Source organism: Cibotium barometz, chromosome 45, assembly GCF_041138505.1.
Source record: "Cibotium barometz isolate CiBa-2024 chromosome 45, ASM4113850v1, whole genome shotgun sequence".
NCBI classification, from domain to species: Eukaryota; Viridiplantae; Streptophyta; class Polypodiopsida; order Cyatheales; family Cibotiaceae; genus Cibotium; species Cibotium barometz.
Genome location: NC_141090.1, coordinates 31984766 through 32009431, shown reverse-complemented (window position 1 = coordinate 32009431; position 24666 = coordinate 31984766). Strand labels below are relative to the sequence as shown.

At 37.9% G+C, this 24666-nt stretch overlaps 1 protein-coding gene and 1 non-coding gene across 2 annotated transcripts; one reads left to right on the top strand and one right to left on the bottom strand.

Annotated features, from left to right (window-relative positions):
• Positions 1–2124: 2124 nt before the first annotated feature.
• LOC147612653 (germin-like protein subfamily 1 member 7) lies at positions 2125–4459 on the bottom strand. Its single transcript, XM_086782822.1, has 4 exons — positions 4012–4459; positions 3631–3767; positions 3313–3449; positions 2125–2538 (listed from the first exon to the last, which is right to left on the bottom strand). The coding sequence occupies exons 1-4, from the start codon at positions 4227–4229 to the stop codon at positions 2362–2364; spliced, it is 669 nt and encodes a 222-aa protein (XP_086638948.1). The 5' UTR covers positions 4230–4459; the 3' UTR covers positions 2125–2361.
• Positions 4460–4639: 180 nt separating this feature from the next.
• Positions 4640–4758, top strand: LOC147612652 (small nucleolar RNA SNORA17). The gene has a single exon (XR_015263562.1). It is a non-coding gene; the product is annotated as a small nucleolar RNA SNORA17 (small nucleolar RNA).
• Positions 4759–24666: the final 19908 nt, after the last annotated feature.

Here is a 24666-nt window from a genome sequence, read left to right as displayed (position 1 = left end):
TGCTAATCGAAAAAACAGGCACATTGCAAAGATAGCACAAGCATTGATGGATAGAGAAGAATATGCCGTATAGCTATTAGGCTGAAGCTATTTCTATAGAGCAATTTATTTCATGAACAAGACTCCTATTGCAGCCATACATGATATAACGCCAAAGGAGAAATTCAATTGGCAAGAAACCTGATTTTTCTCACTTGAAAGTTTTTGGATGCATTGCCTATGTGCATGTGCCAGATGAGTTGCGTACGAAGTTGGATCCAAAGGATGAAAAATGTGTGTTTATTGGATATTCCCTTGAGGAAAAGGGATATATATGATACAACCTACTACACGTAAGTTGAGGGTAAGCAAAGATGTTGTGTTGTTTGATAAAATGAGTAGCTGGTATGTTGCTGACAAAGATGTTGTTGTTGGGATTGATGTAACTGGAAATGTGATTGCACAGAATGCAAGTCAATAATCACAACCATTGAGTGGACCTAGAGACTCCTCTTGTGTTGGGTTTGTTGATAGACCATGGAGTGGAGGCTACGTCAAAATACCAGTCCTAAAAATGCAGTTGGTACATCACGGAAAGGCAAAGAGAAGGTTGGTGAGCCTCTTAGTATGCACGACATTTTTGCAAGGCACTCTTATGTTAATGGAGAGTCTAGTGCCTCAGATCAAATCCTTGATGAGATGAGCTCAGGATTCTAACTATTAGAACACCTAGTGTAAGAAAGGCAAGAGAAGCTACAAAATAATCATGTAGCCTTATGGACAACACACATCAGGTAGATTCAGGAAACCTATAGCTAAAGTTGTGCAAGATGTTGAACCCACATGTTTTGAAGAAGCTATTGGAAATTTAGATTGGGAGAAATCCATGGATTAATAAATGGCTACATTGTATGGAATTGAGACTTGGGATTTGGTGCCATTGCCTGAAGACAGCAAGAAAGGAGTTCACGAGTTCGAGTTGAGCTTGAGAGGGAATGTTGAGATGTCAAGCTCAATATAAGCTAACACTCACGAGGCGCCTACGTGACCGTTCGACATTTACATCATTGGCAGGTTTGGTAACTGGCACCAACATATCTTCACCCAAAGATTCTACAGCTGGACTACACCGACTAGTCCACACCTACCCACTCCACTTAGCATGTTCACATTATGGACCTAAGTACATAGTGCTTTAGTACTTACGTCGTATTTTCCTTATCTTTTGTTAGAACCCTTTTGTTGTGAAGAAGAAGAAGAACAATTTTTAGCCTCTCATCTTGTGTGTTCTCTTATAGGGTTTGTATGAGTGTGTATGTGCTTGCAAAAGCCCAAGCTCTCTTCCTCCCTGCATCTTTTCAAAGATAGCATAAAGAGAGCTCAAGGTAGAGCTAGAAGGCTATGTAAATTCTCACCAAAGAAGGAAAGAGTTTAGTAAAGGAGAGAAAGCCTATTTAAAAGTACTTGATTCTTTTAAAACCTTAAGGAGTGGAAGGTGTGCTAAATTGTCTCCTGGGTATTGTGATCCATTCTCAATACAATAGAAGAATAGGTATTTGTTGCTGATAAATTAAAACTAGTAGGCAAAGTACATCAATAAGTGTTTCATGTTAGAAACAACTAGGAAGATGTAATTGATAAAATGGAGGACCCAAGAGAAACAAACTAAATGGGGAGTCAAGAAGGATGTAGTAATTGATATAAAGGAGATCCTAGTAGAATAAACTAAACATAATTTCTAAAATCCTAAGTGAATTGAATTCTAAGTATCTAATAAAAGCAAAGGTCAATCTCCCTTTAAGAGGGTTATCACCAGATTGGCCCATTAACCAATGTTCCTAGCAAGGCCTACCCATTTGGTGCTTGTATTCGGGTAATGGTGGACAGCATCCCAAATATTCAACTATGTCTACTTCTCACATAGTGGAGGATATCAAGCATTCCAACATGAGGAGTTAGCATTAATATGTTAAAAAATTTCACATTGTATTCTTTCATATGCATTCTTCACAAAGAATAGTACTTCCTTAGTACCCATTCTTCATAAAGAACAATACTTCCATAATATCCATTCTAAACGCTTACACTTTTTCTTTAAATGCGTATTTGGAAAACAGGCTCTTTTACAATGTGCAAAACAAAATTTGGAAGTAAATATAATGAACCATCCACTTCATGTCACCAAAATAAGTTACAAGTTTTTTTAGTGTTGAGTCTTGTTTTTTAAAGAACTTTGAACTTCTCACATTTCTAATGCGATTCAAATCATATATCACAAGCTATAAGAAGCACAACAGCATCAAGTTTCCCCTCATTTTTGTAGCTTGAAAATGTGAAAAAGAGGATTGTAGTAAAGGCAAAAGCCAAAATCACTTAAGAAGCTCAAATAGATGTAGTAATGTCCTGGCCTGGGACACATCCACTACGAGAGACTTTTTGAAGCGAAGGTCCAGCAGATTGTGAGATGGTGGAGTTAATAGCTGTGAGCAAGTGCCATGGCAAATTTAAAGATGATGCAAGTGCCCGTTTGGGAATTTTGAAGAGAGCAGAGGCCGAGGTCTCCAATGACAAAAGAACATACAAGTAATTAGTACATTTAATTTAGGTAATCCCAATTATGCTAGCAATGAAAAAATATCACTTGAAAGAGCATTAATATTGAGGGATGCACTAAAGGATGTTGCTTTTGACTAATTATCTAACAAAGGTCAAGATTTGCTTAGACTAGACTAGGAGTATACTTCCTAATCAGTTAATCAAAGATCAGTTTTCACAGTGTTCTCTTGAGGACCTCTAGGAGTGGCATGTACACCATGGTTCTCCTAGTAAGTATGTCTTTTCTTCATTATTGGTGTATTTCATTTGGGTATTTAAAATGAAATGTATCATTTTTCCTTTTGAAAAAAAAAACCCACATGACACAGTGATATGTTTTATTTTCTTTTTTAAAAAATCTTTTATCTATGCCTCTCCTTAATTGTATTCTTTTTTACATGAAAAAGGAAACTAATGCCAAGTGCATGCTCAAATGGCTTAAAATTTTCATGCCTTTTTTGGTTAAATAATGTATATAATAAGTATTAATGAAACAAATTAAACATATTTTTTATGACTGGGTTATACATTAAACTAATCTAATAGCTAATTTCACTATGTATGTAACACTCATTAGTTATTTTGAGAAGGCAATCAAAATCACTTAAAAAGTAAATTACATACTCGATTATTCATGCGGTAGATAATTATTAGCTAGTATAGTAATTCATATATTGAAAGCAAGCGAGTTGAAAACACATTTTAGAGCATATAATTAGAGGAAAAAAAGTAATTTACCAGGGTACCAGGATCTTGGCTGTTGAGGGCGGACAGGTAATCGGCAATCTCGTCGCCTACGTTGAGCTCAAAGTGCAGCAATCCTCGAGGAAACAGCGTGACATCGCCCGGGTACAGTATCTCTACGTGGGCAATGCCTGCCCGAGAAAGCCATTATAATATTGTTACTGGCTTTGACCTTTTATTACGCGCGTCGCCTAACCTTATTAGGTTTACAGTACTGAATTAAGCTATCATAATCCCTCAAATTGATCGTGATTATATTTTCGATCTACTAATAAAGAGCCGCATCAAGAAGATTATCAACAGTAATCATACCTTTCGTATCAATAAACCCAACTTGGAGAGGCCCCCCGGATATGAGTGTCATGATCTCGCTAGCTCTGGGATGAGTATGCGCCAATGTGCAGCCGCAGGGCACAACCCTCACTCTCACGTACGTAATTCCCTGCGTGCTGTAATTATTAATCAAAATCAGCTAATCAGCACTGATTCTTCTACATTATGGGTACCCAGTCCATGCCATGATAATCTACTGCAAGATAATTAGCACTAATCTTTCTATATTATGGGTACTCAGTGCATGCAAGAAATTAGTCTACTGCAAGAGAATTAGCACTAATTGTTCTATATTATGGGTACCCAGTGCATGCAAGAAAATCTAGTGCGCTAATGAGAGAGATTAGCTCGCATAATTACGTGATTGCCGGAAAGTTATCAGTAGTCACCGCTGCACGAATGCCGCCAGTGCCATGGAGGATATCTCCGTTTGTAAAGATGTCCCGGATAACAAAAGACTTAGCATCAGACGCATAATCGCCCACAGGATCTGGGTCCGAGGCCTCGATTAACACATGATTAAGGCAGACAATCGATAAAGCAAGGTAACCCACAACAGAAAGGCTCGTCTTCCCCATAGATAATTAAGTACCAGATTAACAATAATACCAGCTGCTGGTTAATCAAACACGTGAAAACGAAATGTCAATCTCGCTAAGACTAGGGGTAATTAAGCCTGCTAACTATTATCAGTTATGGCAACGCGATTGTTGAAGGAAGGCAAAGGTTAGCATCATAAAGAACTCGAAGCAGGCGTGTGCTCAGCTGGAACCTGCACCCTGCACTCTCATTCCAAAGGACAACTTTAGGAAGTGCTATGCCTTAGATCATAATGAAAAATGGAGTGGTAGGACAGAGCTAGTGCGCAAGTACTCATTCAACTTACTCCTCCCATCCTTTCAATGTGAATCGCTATGATCAATTGACCACGGCATAAATCATTTTTAAAACAAAAAGGATGTGATGGATCTCTCTCTCTCTCTCTCTCTCTCTCTCTCAAGCACCCACACATGAGCGTGCTTTTGTGTGTGTGTGTGAGTGAGTGAGAGAAAGAGAGAGTGTGTGTGTGTGTGTGCGCGTGCACATACACGTACGCATGCTCACATACGTATGTACATGTATGTATATGTGCATGTATTTATGTACGCATGCACATGTACATGTATGTATATGTGCATGTATTTATGTGCACGCATGTAAAGGTATTTGTGTGTGTGTGTGTGTGTGTGTGGCTACTTACATAAGTACTTAAAGTTCAAGCATATGAATGAGGAAGATCCAATAGATGATTTCCTCACAAAAGGATTAAAGGTCTGAGGGAGGAGCAGCTTGCATATATTGATGAGGCCTATTCAGATAGTTCATTGGTGTCTAATATTCTCATAGCTTTACAAGATTCAACATCCACACTTCAGCTCAAGATGAAGATTAAACCCAATGCCCTTCCATTTGATCAATTGGTTGCAGTGCTCTTGCAAGAAGACCAATTTTGAAAAAATCAAACTAGTATGTGTGTGGGAGATCAGGCATTTGCCTGCAAGTTAAAAAGGTGAAGACAAAGCCTTTTCTTAGGCTATAATGCAAAGGAAGAATCAGTCCAATCTTCTGGCAAGGAAGCCGAGAAGGGGAATGATAATCCTAAGAAGAAAGTCAAATACAACTACTACCAAAATCCAATCAATTATATTAATAAATGCAAAAAAGGACTAGAGAAGGAGAATAAAAAAGAGCTAGGCATGACTATGGACTGCACCAATTGCTAAAAAGGAGCAGCGAACTATCCACAGCAGCAATGAACTATGCAGAAGAGATGATTGGCCATTTATTTGTGCACTATAGTTTTGACCCTTCTATCCATGATGTATGCATGTCAGTGTGATAGATCAGCATATCTGGTATTTTAATAGTGGTGCTAGAGCAAGCACATTACTTCTCAATGTGGTTTATTTTCCTCCCTTAAGTCTACTCCTTAAGGAGGCACCATCACATATGCAAATAACTCCTCATATCCAATAAAAGGAGTTAATGAAGGTTGTCTTCATTGTTGCAAATGGTGGAATGATCACTCTCTCAAAACTCTTGTTTATGTTAGGGAGGATTAAAAAGAACTTGCTACCAAATCTCTACCATTACTAGGCCAAACTTAGTAAGCATATTTGTTGATGATAGGTGTACAGTTCATGGCCAGAGTGATGGAAAGATCACCCTGGAATCTAGTACTCTAAGCCATTATAAGCTTTACAAGTTGGACAAGTGTGAGAGATAGCACATAATGCTTGTTTAGTTACTCCCATATGTGTTATGAGTGATGCGGAGCCATGGCATACCCACTTTGGTCACTTGAATTTGCCTTAAAAGTCAAAAGATAGTGTGAGAGTTGCCAAAGCTTGATGCCCCTATCAAACATGTATGTGAGGGGTGCATTTTGATTTGAGTGTGTGTCAAAAGCTAGAGAAAAATACATGGGATTTGATGTCTGCATGTGAGTGATTCATGCATCTCCTACTATTTTTTGATGTGTTTATAATGAAAAAAGTGTAGATTTTATTTGTATATCGGAGCATTGTGTGCTTCTATTGTTATTACTATGCTCATATGTTAAAGTTATGAATGCTTATGCACCGTCATTAACACAAGGATCGAGCATTCAGTCAGGTAGAGTTATCTTATCACTAAATGTAGAGAAAGAAAATCTAATAGCCAAGTAGTTACCCTCATATTTGCCATATTGATTTGTTGTATCATTTGTGAATTTGCTTTTTTTCTCTTCTCTTGCTTTCTTGTGCCCTTGCTATCAATCTGTCACGTCTATAAGTATGAGGATCCCTACCAGTCAAATTGCCACTCCTTCTTCCTTATCTTGTTAAATCATAGATTTTATTTCTACTACATTAAGATAAACCTCTAACTTTTTTAGCATTTGGTGAACTCTTCTTGCTTAGACTTTGTTCCAAATGCATATGAATGCCTCCAAGTACATCAAATACATGTCAATTTTGCAATACATCAACTATCAAGCTTTAATGGAAAGCTTCACATGTCTGTTTTCCCTTTGCTTGGGGAAGCCACCTCTTGGCTTCAATCTCACTAAAAGTACCTGCAATCTGTAAGAGAGAGCTAGAGTAACTCACCAATTGGGCCAATCTTGCATATCTACAAGGTGTGTGTGCTCTAGAGCATCTAGCTTCTCTTCACATCTTCAATGTAGAGCTCTTCATAGCTTCTTCTTCATTCACTCATATACACTCACCAAACGCTAGAATGGGAGCACCAAACTCGAGAATAGAGAAGACCAGAGGAGACATACATAAGCCCTAATTTCTCTCATTAATCCATCTCACACAATGTGGAGAAGCTCCATAGCTAGATTCATTCTCCTTTACCAAAATCAACACACTATTCTACAAGTGAAAAGTTCACACATAACAGAACCTAGTACTAATGTCCACACACACTTGGCCAATTAGGCACGGCCATTATTATCCACACATTTCTAGACTGCTGTCCACACATCTAATACTATCCACCAACTGTCAATGAGTTTTCATTCTCAACAAGTGCTACCCTCGCTATCTACCCTCGCTATTTACTATAATACATTGTGTCGGTTAGTAATGGTACAACATATATTCAATACATCTTACTAGTTCTGTAGTGGTAGTTATCTATACCATAGCTATGCCATGGTTCTACCCTAGCTATTTACCATAGTACACTAGTGTACTATTTACCATAGTATACTAGTGCTGGTCAACATGCTACACTTACCAATGCTTTAGTTGTAGCTATCTATGCCGTGGTGCCACGCCAGATATTTACCATAGTACACTAGTGCTAGTTTTAGAAATGGTATATAACAATTATTCAATATAAATTCCATGGCTATGCCATGGTGCTACTCTAGCTATATACCATAGTACACTAGTGCTAGTTACATTGTAGCTACATTTTATAGTGATGGTAATTAGAATTGTATACACATTATTAGTAAGATTGTATGAATGTTTTGTAACAATGTGTGTAGTGGTGGTTGTGAACTATAGTTCTATGTATGTAGCACCTAATCATTGTTATTTATAGCGACTAATCATTACTATTTATAGTTCCTAATCATTGTTATTTATAGTAACTAATCGTTACTATTTATAGTAACTTTTCTAATCATTACTATAACTCTATGTATGTAGTGCTTAATCATTGTTATTTGCTTTTGCACATGAAACCCCAACCACGCATGAAGCATTATCACGAACATACATTCTTCTTTTAGATCCTCTATGTATAGTATACCTTTAAACCTAAGTATAATGTGTTAGTTTTGTATTAGCATTAAGAGTCTTTTCCATACATCTAAGATCATTGCCTCTAACCTAGGATGTATTCACATTATGGTTAAGCATGATTCACTATAACACATCGAGGACATAGCAATGTTTTTTAGCAGCATTTCAGTAGTGTTTTTGGAAGGGGTAATGTCGAGGCTTTTAACGCTACTGAGTAGCAAAAAAACGCTACTTAGCAACATTTTTTTGCTAGTAGAAAAGCTACTCAACGGCAAAAAGACCCTACTGAGCATCGCTTTTTTGTTGCTTAGTAATGCTTCTAGCAGTGACCCTACTTTTCAAAAAAACAAAATCCTACTCAGTAGTATAGCGTAAAAAAGTACTCACGCTTCTTTTGTCATCACATCGATTTTATTATTTAAATGTTGTAACCTTGATACCTTGGATTTTTATGTAGGTTTATGTCTGATCTATCATTTCTACTTCTCCTACCCTAAACTCGAGCAAGGTATGTCTTCTCTTTTCCTTCATCTCCTATGCAAACAAGCTTTCTTGTGAGTATTTCCCTTCTCTTCCCTCTCTTTTATGTTTTTCTTTTCTTCTTTTTCCCTTCTCATTGAATCCTCATTGAAGCTTAATCCTAACCGTAGCTTCTATATAGAAATTTTAATAAAGAGCTTTGATGGAGAGCTCTCCATTAAGTCTCTCTATAGGGGTTTCCATGTAGAAGCTAGGGTTAGGGTTAAGCTTCAATGAGAAGGGAAAAAAAATATTCAATATGTTTTCTATGCTATGCAAAAGCTTTCATTAAGATTTCTATCAAGATTTGTATATGCTTTCTATTAGGGTTAGGATTAGGGTTACTAATACTGTTTTTTCTTTATTTGGTTTGATTTTGTAGGTGATCCATACATAAAAGCCTCGTAAGGTAAGAGATCTCTCTCTTTTATGTTTCCTCTCTCTTATGCTTTTACATGTTGTAGGATTTGTAAGTTTTAGGGTTTTTAAGATAGGGTTTGTTATTTTTTCTCCCCATTATGGATAGCCTTTTGAGAGCTATGCTTCTCTCAAGAGGTGGCCATATGCCCTAGACTCATGCATTAGGCTATTGCATAAAGCTTATGCATTAGCCATATGCATAAGCCTCATACATAAGGCTAGTGCATAAGCCTCATGCATGAGACATGCATTAGCCATATGCATAAGCCTCATGCATGAGGATTATGAATAAGCCACATGCATAAGACTTGTGCTTAAAGCCTCATGTATAAAGCTTATGCATTAGCCATAAGCCTCTACACATTATCCATAAGTCTCTATACATAGCCTTTAGAGAGCTATGCATTTCTCAAGAGGTGGCCATATGCCTCATGTATTTACATTTATATGACTCGTCTAATGCCTAAAGCTTATGAAGGCATAAATATTATGCATTAGCCATATGAATAAGCCTCATGCATGAGACAAGTTCATAAGCCTCATGCATGAGCCCTATACATTAGTCATATGCATAAGCGTCATGTATGCAGCTTATGCATAAGGCTTATGCATAACCTCATGTGTAAAGCCATATGTATAAGCCTCTTGTATAATGCTTATGCATATGGCTAATGCATAAGTCGGGTGTATAAGCTTTATGTATGAGGCTTTATGCAGCATAAGCCTCATGCATGAGGCTTATGCATAAGCCGCATACATGAGGCTTATGCATAAGCCGCATACATGAGGCTTATGTATAAGCTCATGCATAAACCTTATGGATAAGCCGCATACATGAGGCTTACATACATGAGGCTTATGTATTAGGCTTATGCATATGGCTAATATATAAGCCACATATATGCAGCAGATTATGCATAAGGTTTATGCATGATGCTTATGTATAGTCTTATGCAGGCTATGAATGCATAACCTTACACATAGCCTTGTGCAGGCTTTGAATGCTATGCATAAGCCTTACGCATAGTATGCATGATGCCTATGCATAATATGCATGAACCTTCTGCATAAGGCTTGGCCTATGCATAATATGCATGAGCCTTATGCATAAGGCTTATGCATTAGTGGAGTGCTACCTAGGCATGCTGGTAGCTACCGACCTGCATCGATATAGCTACCGACATGCACCGGGAGCTCCCATTACATGTCGGGTGCTATCTAAGCATGCCAGTAGCTACCGACATACCTAGGTAGCTACCAGCATGCACCAAGAGATCTCATAAACATGTCGGGTGTTACCCACTACATGCCAATAGCTACCTAGGCATGTCGGTAGAGCTACTGACATGCACCGAGATCTCCGAATGCATGTCGGGTGCTACCTAGCTACTAGCATGCACCAGGAGTTTCCATTACGATGCTACCTCTTCTTTTCTTCCACTCCTCTTCCTTTCTCATATAATAGAATGTAATTTACTTATAACTTTGTTTGTGTAGAGAACTAATAAAATGTTAATTACTAATTGATTGATTTTGGTTTGCTTTTATAGGCTCTTCTTCTACATCTTCAAGTCAACACAAACAAGCCTCTTGAAAGTAAGAGCTCAACACTTACACCTCTCTTAATGTTTTTCATTCTTAGGGTGCACCCCCAGGTGCATGGGAGTTTTTTTTAAATTACTTATTTTGTAGCTTCATCACATGAAGCCTCTTTGCATAAATCTTCATGAAGCTCATGAAGCTCTATTAATAGAGGCTCTTTGCATGAGACTCTATGCACAGAGGTTCTATGCCTTATGCATTATGCCTTCATGAATGAAGCCTTCATGCATAAAGCTCATGAAGCTGTATGCATGAATCTGCTAAACTGACACATGCTTCCTCACATCCATCTTCACCACCATGATGTAGGGAGTCTAGTGGGGGGTCTCCTTGACATAGTAGCGGTGGGGGAGCAGTATGCTTTTGCTCTGGGAGAAGCTCTACTAAGTCCCCCACATCATTGTTATGTACACATTATATGTGCATATACTAGGAGGCTAACCCACATTAGGCTTGTGAGCATGGGAGCATGGGAACAAGCTCTAGTGGAGCAGGGGTTAGCCTCCTAGATATGCACATATAATGTGTACATAACAATCATCTCCGTATATAAAGGAATAATCTAATTATGGATATACAGTCCCCCGAATGCAATTGTGGGCATGAATATACATATGAGGTGTTCCCTTGAATGAGCCCGTTTTGGAAACTACAGCTAATGAGGTAAGTAATGCATAAGTCTTTTTCTTATGAGATGAGGTAACTATAGCAGACGAGGGTCATCCCTTTAGCTTTATTTATATATGGCTAAGGGTCTTATCAATATTTTGTAACCATTTGAACTCAGCGAATATATGTTTTTGTTAATGTTTTTGTCCAGTTCTTTCTACTATTTCTTTATTTTGTAAAACTGGGACAAATAGACTTTTTTAAAAGCTAGGGCAGATTGAGGAGTTTTGTGAGAACGTCTTTGTTTGCCCCAACTTTTTTGCAGGTTTATTTTTGTTGTTGAGAAGCATTTGTAACAGTGAAATAACGCTATCCAATAGTGTTATTTCATTGCTAAGTAGTAAAATGTTGCTGCTAATAATGCAGTGGGAGTGCTACTGAGCAGCACTCCCATTGTAGCGAATATAGCAGCAAAATGACCCCAACATTTTCCAAGTTTTGTAGTACGTTGCTATATTGTCATTGTACTATAGTGATTAGAGAAGATGGTTCAAGCTTCCTAGCTTAACCATTACCTTTTAGAAAAGATTACTTAGTTGATTAGAGAGCACAAGAAGAGCCTAAATATGAGGGATTGACACACCTCTTGGCCACTTTAGCCTCTCACATAGAGACTTCCATGATCCAAGACAAAGTGCTAACCACTAGCACTATGGTTCCTTCTTGCTAGAGAGTAAGAAGATTCTTAACATCAATAAATGGCATCACTACCAGGGATCAACCTAGTATCAGATGAGATAAGGAAGTAGAGCTATTTTTTTACTAAAAAATCTTCTATTATTCCCACTCTATCTTACCCTTGGATAAAAATCCTTCGTAGAATATTGAGGAAATGTGTTGTAGACTAGGATTCGAGTTGTTTTGTGGGATTGTGTGTTCTATTATTCTGATTAGGAATGGATTGGTGTGATTAGAGAAGGCTTTGCTTCTAGCCTTAATCTCTGTTATGTTTTATGTTGCTTAAATAGATCTATTTTTTATCTCATGAGAGTGCTGGAATAAAGAGCAAGCTCTCTCAAGCGTGATTAAGGTAGGTTATCTCTCCTATTGGTTTATTTCATCATATCTATCAGGATTTGCCTTAAATTAATTAGGACATTAGTGTACATTATTATTTTTAATATTTTTTACCAAGATTAACTAATAAAGATTTAAAGTTATTGCTTATGTTAAATTGAGTTGATTACCTTAATAAATATTTAAAGTTATTGCTTATGTTAAATTGAGTTGAAAATCATGATATTGGAGTGTTACTAATCAATCTTATCATGTCGAAAAACATTAAAAAAAACCCATTTAAAAATCAAAAAATTGTTGTAAAAAAACTATGTTTTCTATTCTCTACAAACCTTGGATTGTCACCCAGGATCTAGAACATAGATTGTCAAATTTGCATCCATATCATTGTGACTACAGCCTCAAAAATCATTAATAAGGGATTGTATGTGGTAAATGATCTTCATTATCACACACTTGAGCATAAATAATGGGGGTTATCAAGATACCAATCAAATAATCTTTTATAAGAGGGTATAAAGTTGAGTAAAGACCCCTGTAGTACTTGAAAAGTATATAAAAATGGAGGCCAACTACCATCATAAATGCACTTTTGGATTCAACAATCTTGAATCTCAACCGCCGACCTTAATCTTGATCGTCGATCTCTACTCAAGAGTCATGAAGAATCTAAATTCATGAAATCCAATGCTTATGAGATACTTGTTGCTAATCTTGTCAAAGCTCATGGTGCTTACTTCAAACCATTCAATGCCTTCTTCAATCTACATACATGTGTGGAAAATTGTAGATGTACATATCCTTGTGGCTACTCCATAAACACCTCTTCTCAAGAATTCATTCTTCACATCCATTATTTGTCATAACTCCTAACCTTTAGATGTAGCCAATGAAATTACAGACCTCACAATAGTCATCTTAGCCACTATAATAAATCTCTCATCATGAGTTTGTGCATAACCCTTGATGACAACTAGCCTTGCTTTATGTCTTTCCACGGAACCATTTGACTTATATTTGATCTTATAAACCCATTTATAGCGAATAACATTCTTGCCATTTGGTAACTCAACCAAAATACAGTGTATCATTATGTGCCAGTGCATCCACCTCTTTATCTCATTAGGGGGCATTTGAGCATAAAAAGGGCCCTGTAAGGATCCCTAATTTTAAGAAATTAAGACTAATTTTATTGAGGGTTAAGGAGACAAAGCTCATAATGAAGCCTGATCTCTCTAAATCTTGAACTAGGATTCTCTCTAGGTTTCTCTTTCTAGCTATTAAAACCCCCTACTAAGATCACTGATACCCACGCTTTCATTCTTATTTACTCCATTTTAATAGTCATATTTGAAATTCCCCTCATATTCCGTTTCTTTCAAACATTTTAATAGTCATATTTGAAATTCCCCTCATATTCCGTTTCTTTCAAACATTACTATTATTAATCATGTTTCCTACCAACCTCTGCAATAAGATTCTCTCTCTCTCTCTCTCTCTCTCTCTCTCTCTCTCTCTCTTTTCCAAGCTCTCTTCTTCTATTGTGAATACAATAAGACAGCCCTGAGTCTATCTCCCTCTCTCTCTCTCTTTATCTCTCTCCCTCTTCACAATAGAATATCCCTATTGTGAATACAATAGGACAGCCTTGAGTCACTTCAGATTAGTCTCTTCCATTTTGGTTATGACAGAAATTCCCGATTCAACAAGAGTGCGGAAGGTGGACTTGCATATTCACATATTGAATGAATATGCACCAATCAAGAAAGAGCATCTGAATGCACATGAGAAGCATGTAAGAAGACAACAGGGTCGGACTAATGTGGATCTTTGGATTGATGGATATTTATATCCTAATGATCCTTCTTCGCATTGTCCTCCACCCTTCACTGATCTCGATTCATTTATTCGGTTTGTTGGAGAGAGTGAGAATTGGTGCTTGGATATTATAGAAGGTTAAGCATGAGCGATACATGGAGAGTCCAATTCCTCCACTCACAAACACAAAGCTTACAAAGCACTTTGAGTAGTACACAACATGCACTACAAGATACACAAAATAATATTGTAGAGCTAGAGAAAAGAGACAAAGAGAAAGAGGCTCGCATTATGAAGCTATAAGATACAATCTCTCACATGAAGAGCACCCCCGTGGGAGCAAGAGAGCAAAAGAGGACAATTAATAACATTCAAAAACTCGTAGTTGGTGGTGGTGCTCGTAAGCAAAGAATCCATGCAGCAAGATTTATTTTTTTATTTTTTGATTAAGAAATTTTGGGTTGTTGTGGTTGTTATATAAGTAATAGATTAAGTTTTTTTTTGGTAATCTTTATTGGTTTGTGATAGGAAACTTTTTTAAAGAAGCATGTGGTGATAATGGTCCTCAAGATTTTGGACAAATATTACGTAGTTGTGTGAGGAGGCGTGACATTCTTTCCATTATTCGAGACCCATGCCACAAGAAGATACGTTAGGTACTCACAAAGGAGATAATGGATGGCATTCCCAATCTTCTAAGCATTGAGGAGGTTCAAAATGCATGCGATGAGGTGGGCATTGTTAGAATTTTGTGGTGCTCATGCTAGATCAAAGATGTGGAGGGGAGAGAGAGACTCACAAAATACAAGAAAATATCTTGCTATTAAGTTGCTCAAAATACAACTAGGCTTCTTGCTCTATATAAAAATGCCTTCTAGCTCCACCTTTAAATAGGTAAGCTAGTGGACCATAAGTCCATTCACACACACACCCTTCTCCTCCCCTTTTACAAAACCTTAGTCTCTTAATACCCCCCCTCAATACCAACTATGAAAGAAAATAGGTGGTATTGGACATAGGTTGCCTTTATAACATTAGGCGTACAAGGTTAGGAATATAAGTGTGGTTACATTGAGATTTAAAACAATTTCTCAGTGGAGATAGAGGCTGATACAAAGTTAGCCTCTGACTCTTTGTTTAGGACATTTAGAAGTGATATGTCCTGTTTGTTTACACTTGTTACATTTCATTTTTTTGGGATATTTGATCCAACAATTATTTGCCCAATGACCCACCTTTTTGCAATGGACACATCTTACTTTGATCACTTGATGTGACAAAGCTTGTTCGATATTCGATGAAGTTGTTGCATTTGAAGATTCAGCTCCTCCCTTTGGCCTTTTTTCTTCATCAAGACAAGATTGAATGACTCCTTCAAGGGTGGGATTAGGTATGTTCTTCAGGGTGGTGACTAAGGTGGGGTGGTACACCTTCTTGACTGCTTTTAGCAAAACAGCCACTGCATCATCTTCATCCATTCTCGTATTCACTGATGCAAGTTGAGCCATAAGGCCCTTCAAGTGAGAGATGAAGGCTCCAATGCCGTCTCCCTCTTTGAGTTCCAAGCTGAAAATTTCAATTTTAAGTGAGATCTTGGAATTCTTACCACGAGCTCCATAGAGCTTATCAAGCTCATCCCATTTCTCCTTTGCGGTCAAAAGCTAGTCCACATGGTGAATGAGAGCCTCATCAAGATGAATCATGATGATGGCTTGTGCCATCTCATCATCTTCAATATCTTCAGCCTTAGTTCGATCAATAACCTTAGTGCCGGAGATGAATGGCCAAAAACCTTTGGACATCATCTTGTACTTGACAAGGACTTGCCAAGTGTGGAAGCCCTCGCCTGAGAACTTCTTAATTTGGGTGTTGTCCTTTGACATTGGGTATTGAAGGAGATTACTAGAGAGTAATGGGCTGATTTATGAAGAAGAAAAAACCAAAAATTTTTGATATTTTGGCTTAAGTAGAAAGAGAAAGGCTTATGAGAGTGCAACAACCCTTAATCAAGCCAAGGATGTTGCATAAAAAGGAGATTAAGATGGTAAATTTTATGGTTTTTAGGATTTGTGCCCAACCACTAATTCTAATGGAGATTACCTTCATTAGTGTCAAAGAACACTTTGTTTGGTGATTAAGATCACCATTAGTGTTAAAAATACGATTAGTGCTTAAGAGCACATTTCTAGCATCTAATGACACTTGCATTGGTGGTTAGATTCACCATTAGTGTTTAAGAACACTCTTAGTGTTTAGAAACACTTTGGAATGACTCCCCTTTGCTGGATTAGAAGCCTCATTAGTGTTAATCAACACTATTAGTGCTTATAAGCACACTTTGAAAGAGCTTTGTGCACTTGAAGATGTTGTTAATCGAGCTTGATGATGAGAATGAGGCTCATGAATACCTCATGGTGTATGCCCACCACTTCAAACTCAAAAATGGGATCTGCAACAAGCCCTTACAAGAGCACTTTAGTGATTAGAGCAAAGAGGAGAGGATTAGAGCAAAAAGAAGCTTGATTTTGAAGCTTTAATGGAAGCTTCAATGGCTTGATAGGAGAGCAACCTAGTTTTTCTCTTATTGTGAGCACTTGGAGCAGCCATTAGGGATAAGATTTGAACTGTAGACTCTTGAGGCTATGGGCCTCAAAAGCCCTAAGCCCACACAGCCTCCTGCAATTGCCTACACACGGCGTATTGCTGTACGACATCCAGCAGTGCAGAAAACGGTGCCGGCCTACTCAGACAGCAATGCCATGACAGAGAAAGGTTAATTCGTCTGATGAGCAGTACGACCCTGAGCGCCTAGACATCCTCTTCAAGTTCTTAGTTGAGAGCTCCCCGAGTTGTTGCCTCCACGAGTTGCTGGAGCTGCTCCACTGGTAGGAGGTTCAGCTCCACAAAGAAAAAAATAATAGTGTTGACCTATTCTACACCACAAAAGTGACCTAAGCAACCAAGGCTCTGATACCATGTTAGAATTTCGTGGTGCTCATGCTAGATCAAAGATGTGGAGGAGAGAGACTCACAAAATACAAGATAATATCTTGCTTATTAAGTTGCTCAAAATACAACTAGGCTTCTTGCTCTATATAAAAATGCCTTCTAGCTCCACCTTTAAATAGGTGAGCTAGTGGACCATAAGTCCATTCACACACACACCCTTCTCCTCCCCTTTTACAAAACCTTAGTCTCTTAATAGGCATTAGCACAAAAGGATATCAAGCCCTCCATCAATTGCTAAAAGATACACTCTGCAAACAAGGCACCACAAGGAATATTTTTCCTATCCCCAGAAAGATAAGATTAACAAAGAGTACATGCAATGATGATGTGAAATGCAAAATTGGAGAGTACTATTGCATCAATGATACATTAACCATTAGAGCTTGGGGAAAAAAAGGAAGCACAAATGGTAAGATTATGTATCCCTACAATGAGTTCAACAACATATTTGTTGATCTACGTCTTCAGAGAGCTATGATCTTATTCTATGGACTGCCTAAATAATGTAAGTAATTTTTTACATTCTTTGCAAACTAAAAAAAAATCTTTCAAGTACTAAAACTTATCTGCCTTCTTAGGTGTCCACAAGGTGCTTACACCCCAAATCCTTATCCATGGTGCATGAGAATGGTGAGAGAATAGAAGGCAGGAAGGAAGAGGAAGCTAGAGAATCAAGATGATGTGAATGACACAGTGGCAATTGGGTTGGTGGTGTCTTGTCTGCTAACATGCTGGCTGAGCCAAACATGCATTTTAGACCCCGAATGGAATCCTATAATTCCATTCAAACTCAAGAATGTCCACTTTCGTACTTTACATGCATTCATGCATGTGTTTGATCGCCTACTCAAGTGTCACATTGATTATGCATTTACTATGCAAGGCAAGGAAAGACAACATAAAGCTCTTCAAAAAGTAGAGGAACTACTGAACTCAATTGGATGCCATGGCGGCAATGTGGAGAGTACTGTTAACAAGAAGACCTCTGGCATTAATCACTCACGAAGTGGCCCAACAGGTGTCTATAAGGCAAGACATTTTCTAGAGAGGCCATAAAAAGTAAAGAACTCAAAGTCCTGGGACTTGTGGAAGGATTTGTGTAAATGTAACATTGGACTGCCCCAAACCAAGCCTTGTAGTTCTACATGAGAGTTTTGTCAGACTTCAATAAGATGGTTAAATTACTAAGCAAAAGTAGGATGGCTGTAGAGGAGCGCCAAAAATTTCAAGAAGAGCTTCAAAATTTTACAAAAGCCATGGTCAATACATGGGGTGATATCAACATTACGCATTACGTGGTAAACAAGTTTCTTTCTACTCATCAATTTGAAATGATTATAAGGAATAAAGTATAGCTTCTAAATTGGTCGTGTTTTCTTTTGCAGCACATTTTGTATACACATGGTGCATACTTCATAAATGAATATGGTTCTCTTGACATGTGGAGCACCCAACCAAGGAATGGAAAAATCTCACTACTGAGCTAGAGGAGTATATTTCAAAAACACCCAACATGGAGGAGGAAAGACTCGTACAAATCACCTCAAAGAAATGTTCAATTGGTTCTACAGATATACTTTTGGGCAAAAACTATCAATTGGAAAGGCTCGTACGAGTGATTTAGCAAAGGCAGCACGAAATCAAGCCCAAATGAGGAGATCACTGAAGTGGAAAGCTAGAACAGGACCAACACGTCATGTGCGGCATGGAGATCATCAACAAAAGAAGACGAGAAGAAAGAATTTGGATTTAGTGTATCGAAATTTTGTATACAAAATTTATAACATTTTGGAGTGTTGTAAACATTTTTGCTTAATATAGACTTGTAATTAAAACTTATTCATATCATTTCATTACATAAAAGATATAACAAAAATTTTACAATGACAAGATAATTAACTGCTCTTGAGTCTCTTCTGTACTTGCTCTTCCTATTCACTAGGAATTTTTCCTCTATAACACAAAAACTTCTTGCGACTATAACCCTTCAGTGCATTTACATCTTCTAGTCTAGCACCTAGAGCATAGCTAGCATAACAGAGGAAGTATCCAGTTCTGGAAGGCCAAAATCCTATACCGTATCCAAAGATATGAATAGCAGCACACTTCTCTATTAGCATGACCTTATGTGTATTGTAAGGGATAAAGGAATAGGATAAAGGAATAGCCCATATATCTTGATAGTGCCTTGAGTGTGAGAAGTGGAATTTCAGCATCACTAGAATATTTGCTGTGGTAGACAATAAATATTTCTTTGTCAATAGATGGGATGTAGTGTGCAAGAGCAGTATCTTGGCCAACTCTTGCATGGGCAGCACCTCCACATCATCCAAGGAAACCATTGGCATCATCAAGCTCAATCTGCAATAAACAAAGAATAATCTTTTACATAAATTACCAAAACATAAATTCACTCAAGAACAGATAAATTACCTTCTGGTTCTCATTCTCTTCCAACTTCGATACATCCCAAAGGTTGATGGAGCCATTTCCTTAATCAAGGGTGGGCAAGGGCTCTCTTCCTATTTCAATAATTCCTAACTCCTCTTGAAGATTTTGAAATTCTAGCTCTGTGGGTGGGAAGAGAAGATTCAGTTTCCTTGGCTTTTTCAAAGCACAATGACATGGCTCTAGGGGCTTCAATGAAGTTCTCTGTCACTTCAATGTCCAATTTCAGAAACTCCTCTTTATGTTCATTTTTCACATCCAGTAAACCCCTGGCAGCTTCACAACCATCTGCTAATTGCAAGGCAATAATCCTCCCTTAAATTATAAAGCTTTTGTATGTGGGAGAGAAGAATAAAATTCTTGCCCATTAATTAGAAAGGAGGGCAACCCAAGGAGGATAAAGTTTGATTTCAAGTGTTCTCCATGCACAGATGATCCCTCATCAATAACAGTGGATGCCTTAAAATCTGCCAAATCAAAACCTGTGCTTAGAAGCTTCTCCTCATCACCAGAAACTAGGTCCATAACTTCATCATCAAATTCAATCTCTGTGACAAATGAAGCTTGTGCGACCTTTTGACCCTCAGTTCATCCTTTTTGTAGTCCTCTTTGTCTACATGAAGAAAAAGATAAGCCACAAATCCAAAGTAGTAGTCAAGAACTTTGCACTTTTTCTTGTGAAGAGGGCAGTGTTCAAGACATATCTTTATCCTCTTATCTTTTGAATAGGCATCCCACCTACCTGACATGCTCTTCTTTTTAGATGAGGATAGGGCAAAGCTAGACACGTGAACATATTGTGATGATCCCTCATTTATAATATCTGTACTAACAAATTTACTATATGCCTCTCTCTTTCTCTAACATGGAGCTTGCCATGTCCTTAAATATTTGTTCTAAATTAAAGGGCACATTAAATATAGGCTCAACATCTGGAAGACGCTCATTGTGCCCACCTCTCCTTAATAAATCAAATAGGTTCTCATTGGCACTAGGCTCATCTTTTACCTCTTCAAGTGCCTCTACATCTTCCAAAGGATCATAGGAGTGAACCACTTGAACCACCTACTTCATGTTAGCACGACACGATGACAAATAACTAGTAATAAGAAGCAGAATTGTCTATCGCACGATGAGCTACAGACACGAGGGAAGTCAATCCACAGTGCGAGGATGAAGAAACAACTATAAAACAAACCCTCTTATCGCATGGCGAACATAACTATAAAGTGCGTGTGGAAGGGGCAAAGGATAAAATTTTAAAAAAAAATTAAACAAGGCACGAATATATATAGATCTTATTAGGGCTTACATCATACATGTACGACGAAAGTGTAGGGCTGACGTCAACAAATTGTGCCATTGTGCCACATGTAGGGTTAACATCATCACAAGAGTGCCACATGTAGGGCTGACATCATCATTGGAGTGACACGTGTAGGGATGACATCATCACAGAGTGACACATTGTAGAGCTTATGTCACACTTGCAATGATGACATCGCATTCTATAAAATTAGTAAAATATTATTTTTTTTTGTCAGCGTGCGCGAAAGTTTTATCGGGTACCATTTCGTAATCTCCATCTACAGTGCAAATACTACCATCTGTCAAGCACTCAGCACGCTTTTCGCACCGTGGACAGCATCCTTCCTCGCGACGGCGCGAATAGCTTTGCCCGGTAGGTTCTAATTACGCATTTTGCAGCGTGGACCGTGTCCTCCCTCGAAAAATCAACCTCCTCCCACAGCACGAGTAGACACATCCGGTAGGCTCCAGAACCTTCTATTGCACCGTGGATGGCTAGCCTCTCAACCTCAACGCCTTCTCGCCCTCCTCCCACGGCACGAGTGGACACATCCAGCATGATCTAATCTCTCCTATCGCACTGTGGCTTCCTCACAATATGGCTCGTACAAAGCAGACTGTGAGGATGGTTTACCCAGATCCCTCTCTTCCTAAAGATTCAGTGCCAAAGAAAGAGCCAGAGCAGGAGCCAGAGGCAACCACTTCAAAGCAACCATTAGAGAAGAAACAAGTAAAGGGCAGAACCAATTTATCCAAGGCAAGAACTTTCCTCCAGAGACAAAAGAAATTGTTTGCTGAGATTAGGCAAGCACAGGAGGCTACACATTTGCTCATCCCTAGGGAACCATTCCTTAGAACTGTAAGAACAGTTAGTGATGACAAAATCAAAGGGCAAAGACATTATAGATGGTAGAGCAGTGCACTCGCATGTCTCCAAGAAGCTTGTGAAGACTTTCATATAGACTTCATGAATGATAGCTTCATATGTGTTGCCCATGCAAGAAGTGTCACTTTGATGGACAAAGACATGACACTTGAGGTATAGGTTTGATAAATTTCTTCATCCCTTACCAAATCAGGGATAGGAGAGCCTTTGAGATCCTTGCAATTTCCCCAGCATTGAAAAGGAAATCAAAGGTAGATGATATTAAAGTTGAAGAAGTTACTTCCCCTCCCAAGAAGAAAAAGAAAAGAAAGTTGGTTAAGAAATCTAAGCCAGATGATAAGAGTTCTGAGGAGAGGAGGAGGAGGAAGAGGAAGTGAAGGAAAAGGAGGAGGAGGTGATTGAAAAGGTCTCACATGTGTGTGATAGCTTAGAGACCCTTGTGCAGTTGGAGAAGGCCAATACTCAAAGGCTTGCCCAAGTACCAAGGCAACTAATCTGCAATGTTGGGACATTGGAGGAAGACTATCTCTATATTGCACCTAGGGACCTCTACATGCTTGTAGAGAAGGATAGGGAGATCAATGACAGTGTTGTTTTCTTGTGTATAAGGTATTGCATTTCACATATGTATATTTTCTTATATGTTTATTTTCTCGTATGTTAATATTTTCTCATATTTTGTTCATTCCTTCATAAACTCTTGTAGGGCACTTACAAAGGAATTGCTTCCAAATCAAGTCAACGAAATATTTATTTGTGATCCCTTAGTGTCGCTTGCATTGATTTATATGAAGAAGAAGACTTCCAAGCTGGCATCCTATTTCAGGCCAATGAGAAATAAGAACATTTGTTTTGTTGTTTTGCCATATGTAGAGAGGTTCGTCTCTGACTAATGATTCCTTTGTGTTTTGTAAATATTTAACATACGATATTCGTTTTCTTATATCTTTTTCTTTTCTCCAATGCACATTGGAGTGCTTGTGTCATTAATCTTCTGAGAGAAGGACTGTTATTTTCATGAACAGTCTAACTGGCATGCATGGGCAGATTAAATTATAAGTTCTCCTTAATAACTTGAATATTGAGCTTTATTCTCTATTTTTCCTTATATTCAAATTGTAAGTAGTTCTCCTTGATATCTTGAATATTGATCTTTATTCTTTATTTTTTCTTATATTCAAATTTGGTTTTTAATAGGGCATGTAAGAGAGCTATTGAAGATGAATATCCAAATTATAAGAAGGAGGCAGAGCATAAGTTTTTGAATCAGCCAATGGCTTTTCAAAAAGATTCTACCTCATGTGGATGGCATGTTATTGCCAATGTGTGGAAATATCTTTTATCTAAATATACCGAGATTGATAGCAGTGTAGGTTAAATTAAAAACCCACTATTTTTGCAGTCAATTTTTTCTTAATTTTTGAATTTATTTTCTATAGTTCTTGGTTCTTAAATCTGAAAAGTTTTTTTAATTTGCCAGACTCTTGGATCTCACGAGTTTTGGATGTGGAGCAATATAGTTTTGAATAATTCAATTACCCCAAATGATCCAGATTCTCCACCACTCCCAAGGCAAGCCTCTCCATCTAAGAAGAAGAAGAAAATGCCTTTACATTCACCTATAAATCATTTTATGTTTAAGCAAGAAACTGTACAAAAAGAAACCAAGGGTGCTCCTCAACAAGGCACATATAAAGAAACCAAAGGTACTAAAACAGGAAATACCTCAAAGAAAAGTGGTCCTCAAGTAGGTGCCAAGAAGGGTGTTGGCAAGAAAGCTAAGAAGAAACTCAAGTTCAAGTTTACAAAAGGAGGCCACAAAACCAGAGAAGACAAAGGGGGACATGGAGACAAAGGAGGCTACAAAACTAGAGAAGACAAAGGGGGACATGGAGACAAAACCAAAGGAGATGGAGACAAAATAGAAAGCTTCATTCTCCTCCCTATTTATCATTGTAAATAGTTATAAATTTTCTTCTAATTTTATAATCTTGCATGTAAATTCTCTTCTCATGTGATGTTTTTTACTCAAAACACATTTGTACTTGAGTTTGTAGTAATGGTTTTGAGATATTGTGCCATAATTGTCATCTCGTGACTCGAGTACATCTCTAAAAGGAAAATATTAGAAAGAGATTCATAAAAAGAGGTCTGAATATTGTAATTCTAAAACAACCACCTAAAATTTTACAAAGACACAACAATTACAAGACAAAACTTTTCATTGATGAATTACATATGTAAATTTACAAAATCCAAAGAGTAAATAGACTTCATAAAAAACTCCAAAGCTTTCTTATTAAGTCATGCTTATACAATCATATTCCCAATCAGCATCTACCAAGGTCTTCGACTCCATTCGCATTCGAATCTTTCTATTCTTCACCTTGAACTATGCCCCACTTATATCTTCACTTCCCACGATATTGAGGTGCTCCTCCCTAATATTTAGTAGGCTCCAATGCCTGCTTGCACTTACAATTTCCACCACACCATTGGGCAACCTATCACATATGTCAAGAGGAAAAACAACTTGTACATCTGCTTCTTGCGATGGGACCCAACTACTATTTTTCTTCATCCACCGTTCGTAATAAAAGCGAATGTATAAGGTAGCACGAGCTTTAACATACCAAAATGTAACATTGGACTCTACTATTTTGCACTTGAATGTATCATCCTTATGATGCCTCTCTACAATGTCCCGCTACTCTCCAAGCAAGGCAACCATGTCATCACCTAGTACTTTCTTGAACACAAACATGGTAAGTGTTTGTAATAAAGTAATTTGATTGAAAATCTTAACAAAAAGATGAATTGGACATACCCAACTGAGACCCATGGATCGAGATGGCTTTGTAAATTTCAAAGATCCTTGTATGTCACAAAGCATCTTTGATTTCATAACCATAACCATCCAAGCATCAGGAGTTGGCCATTAAACAGAAGAGAGGAGAGGAGATGTGATGATCTCTACCTTACCAAACCCACCGTCATGCATTGGCACCACATAGGAATGCAGATAAAAGAAGATCT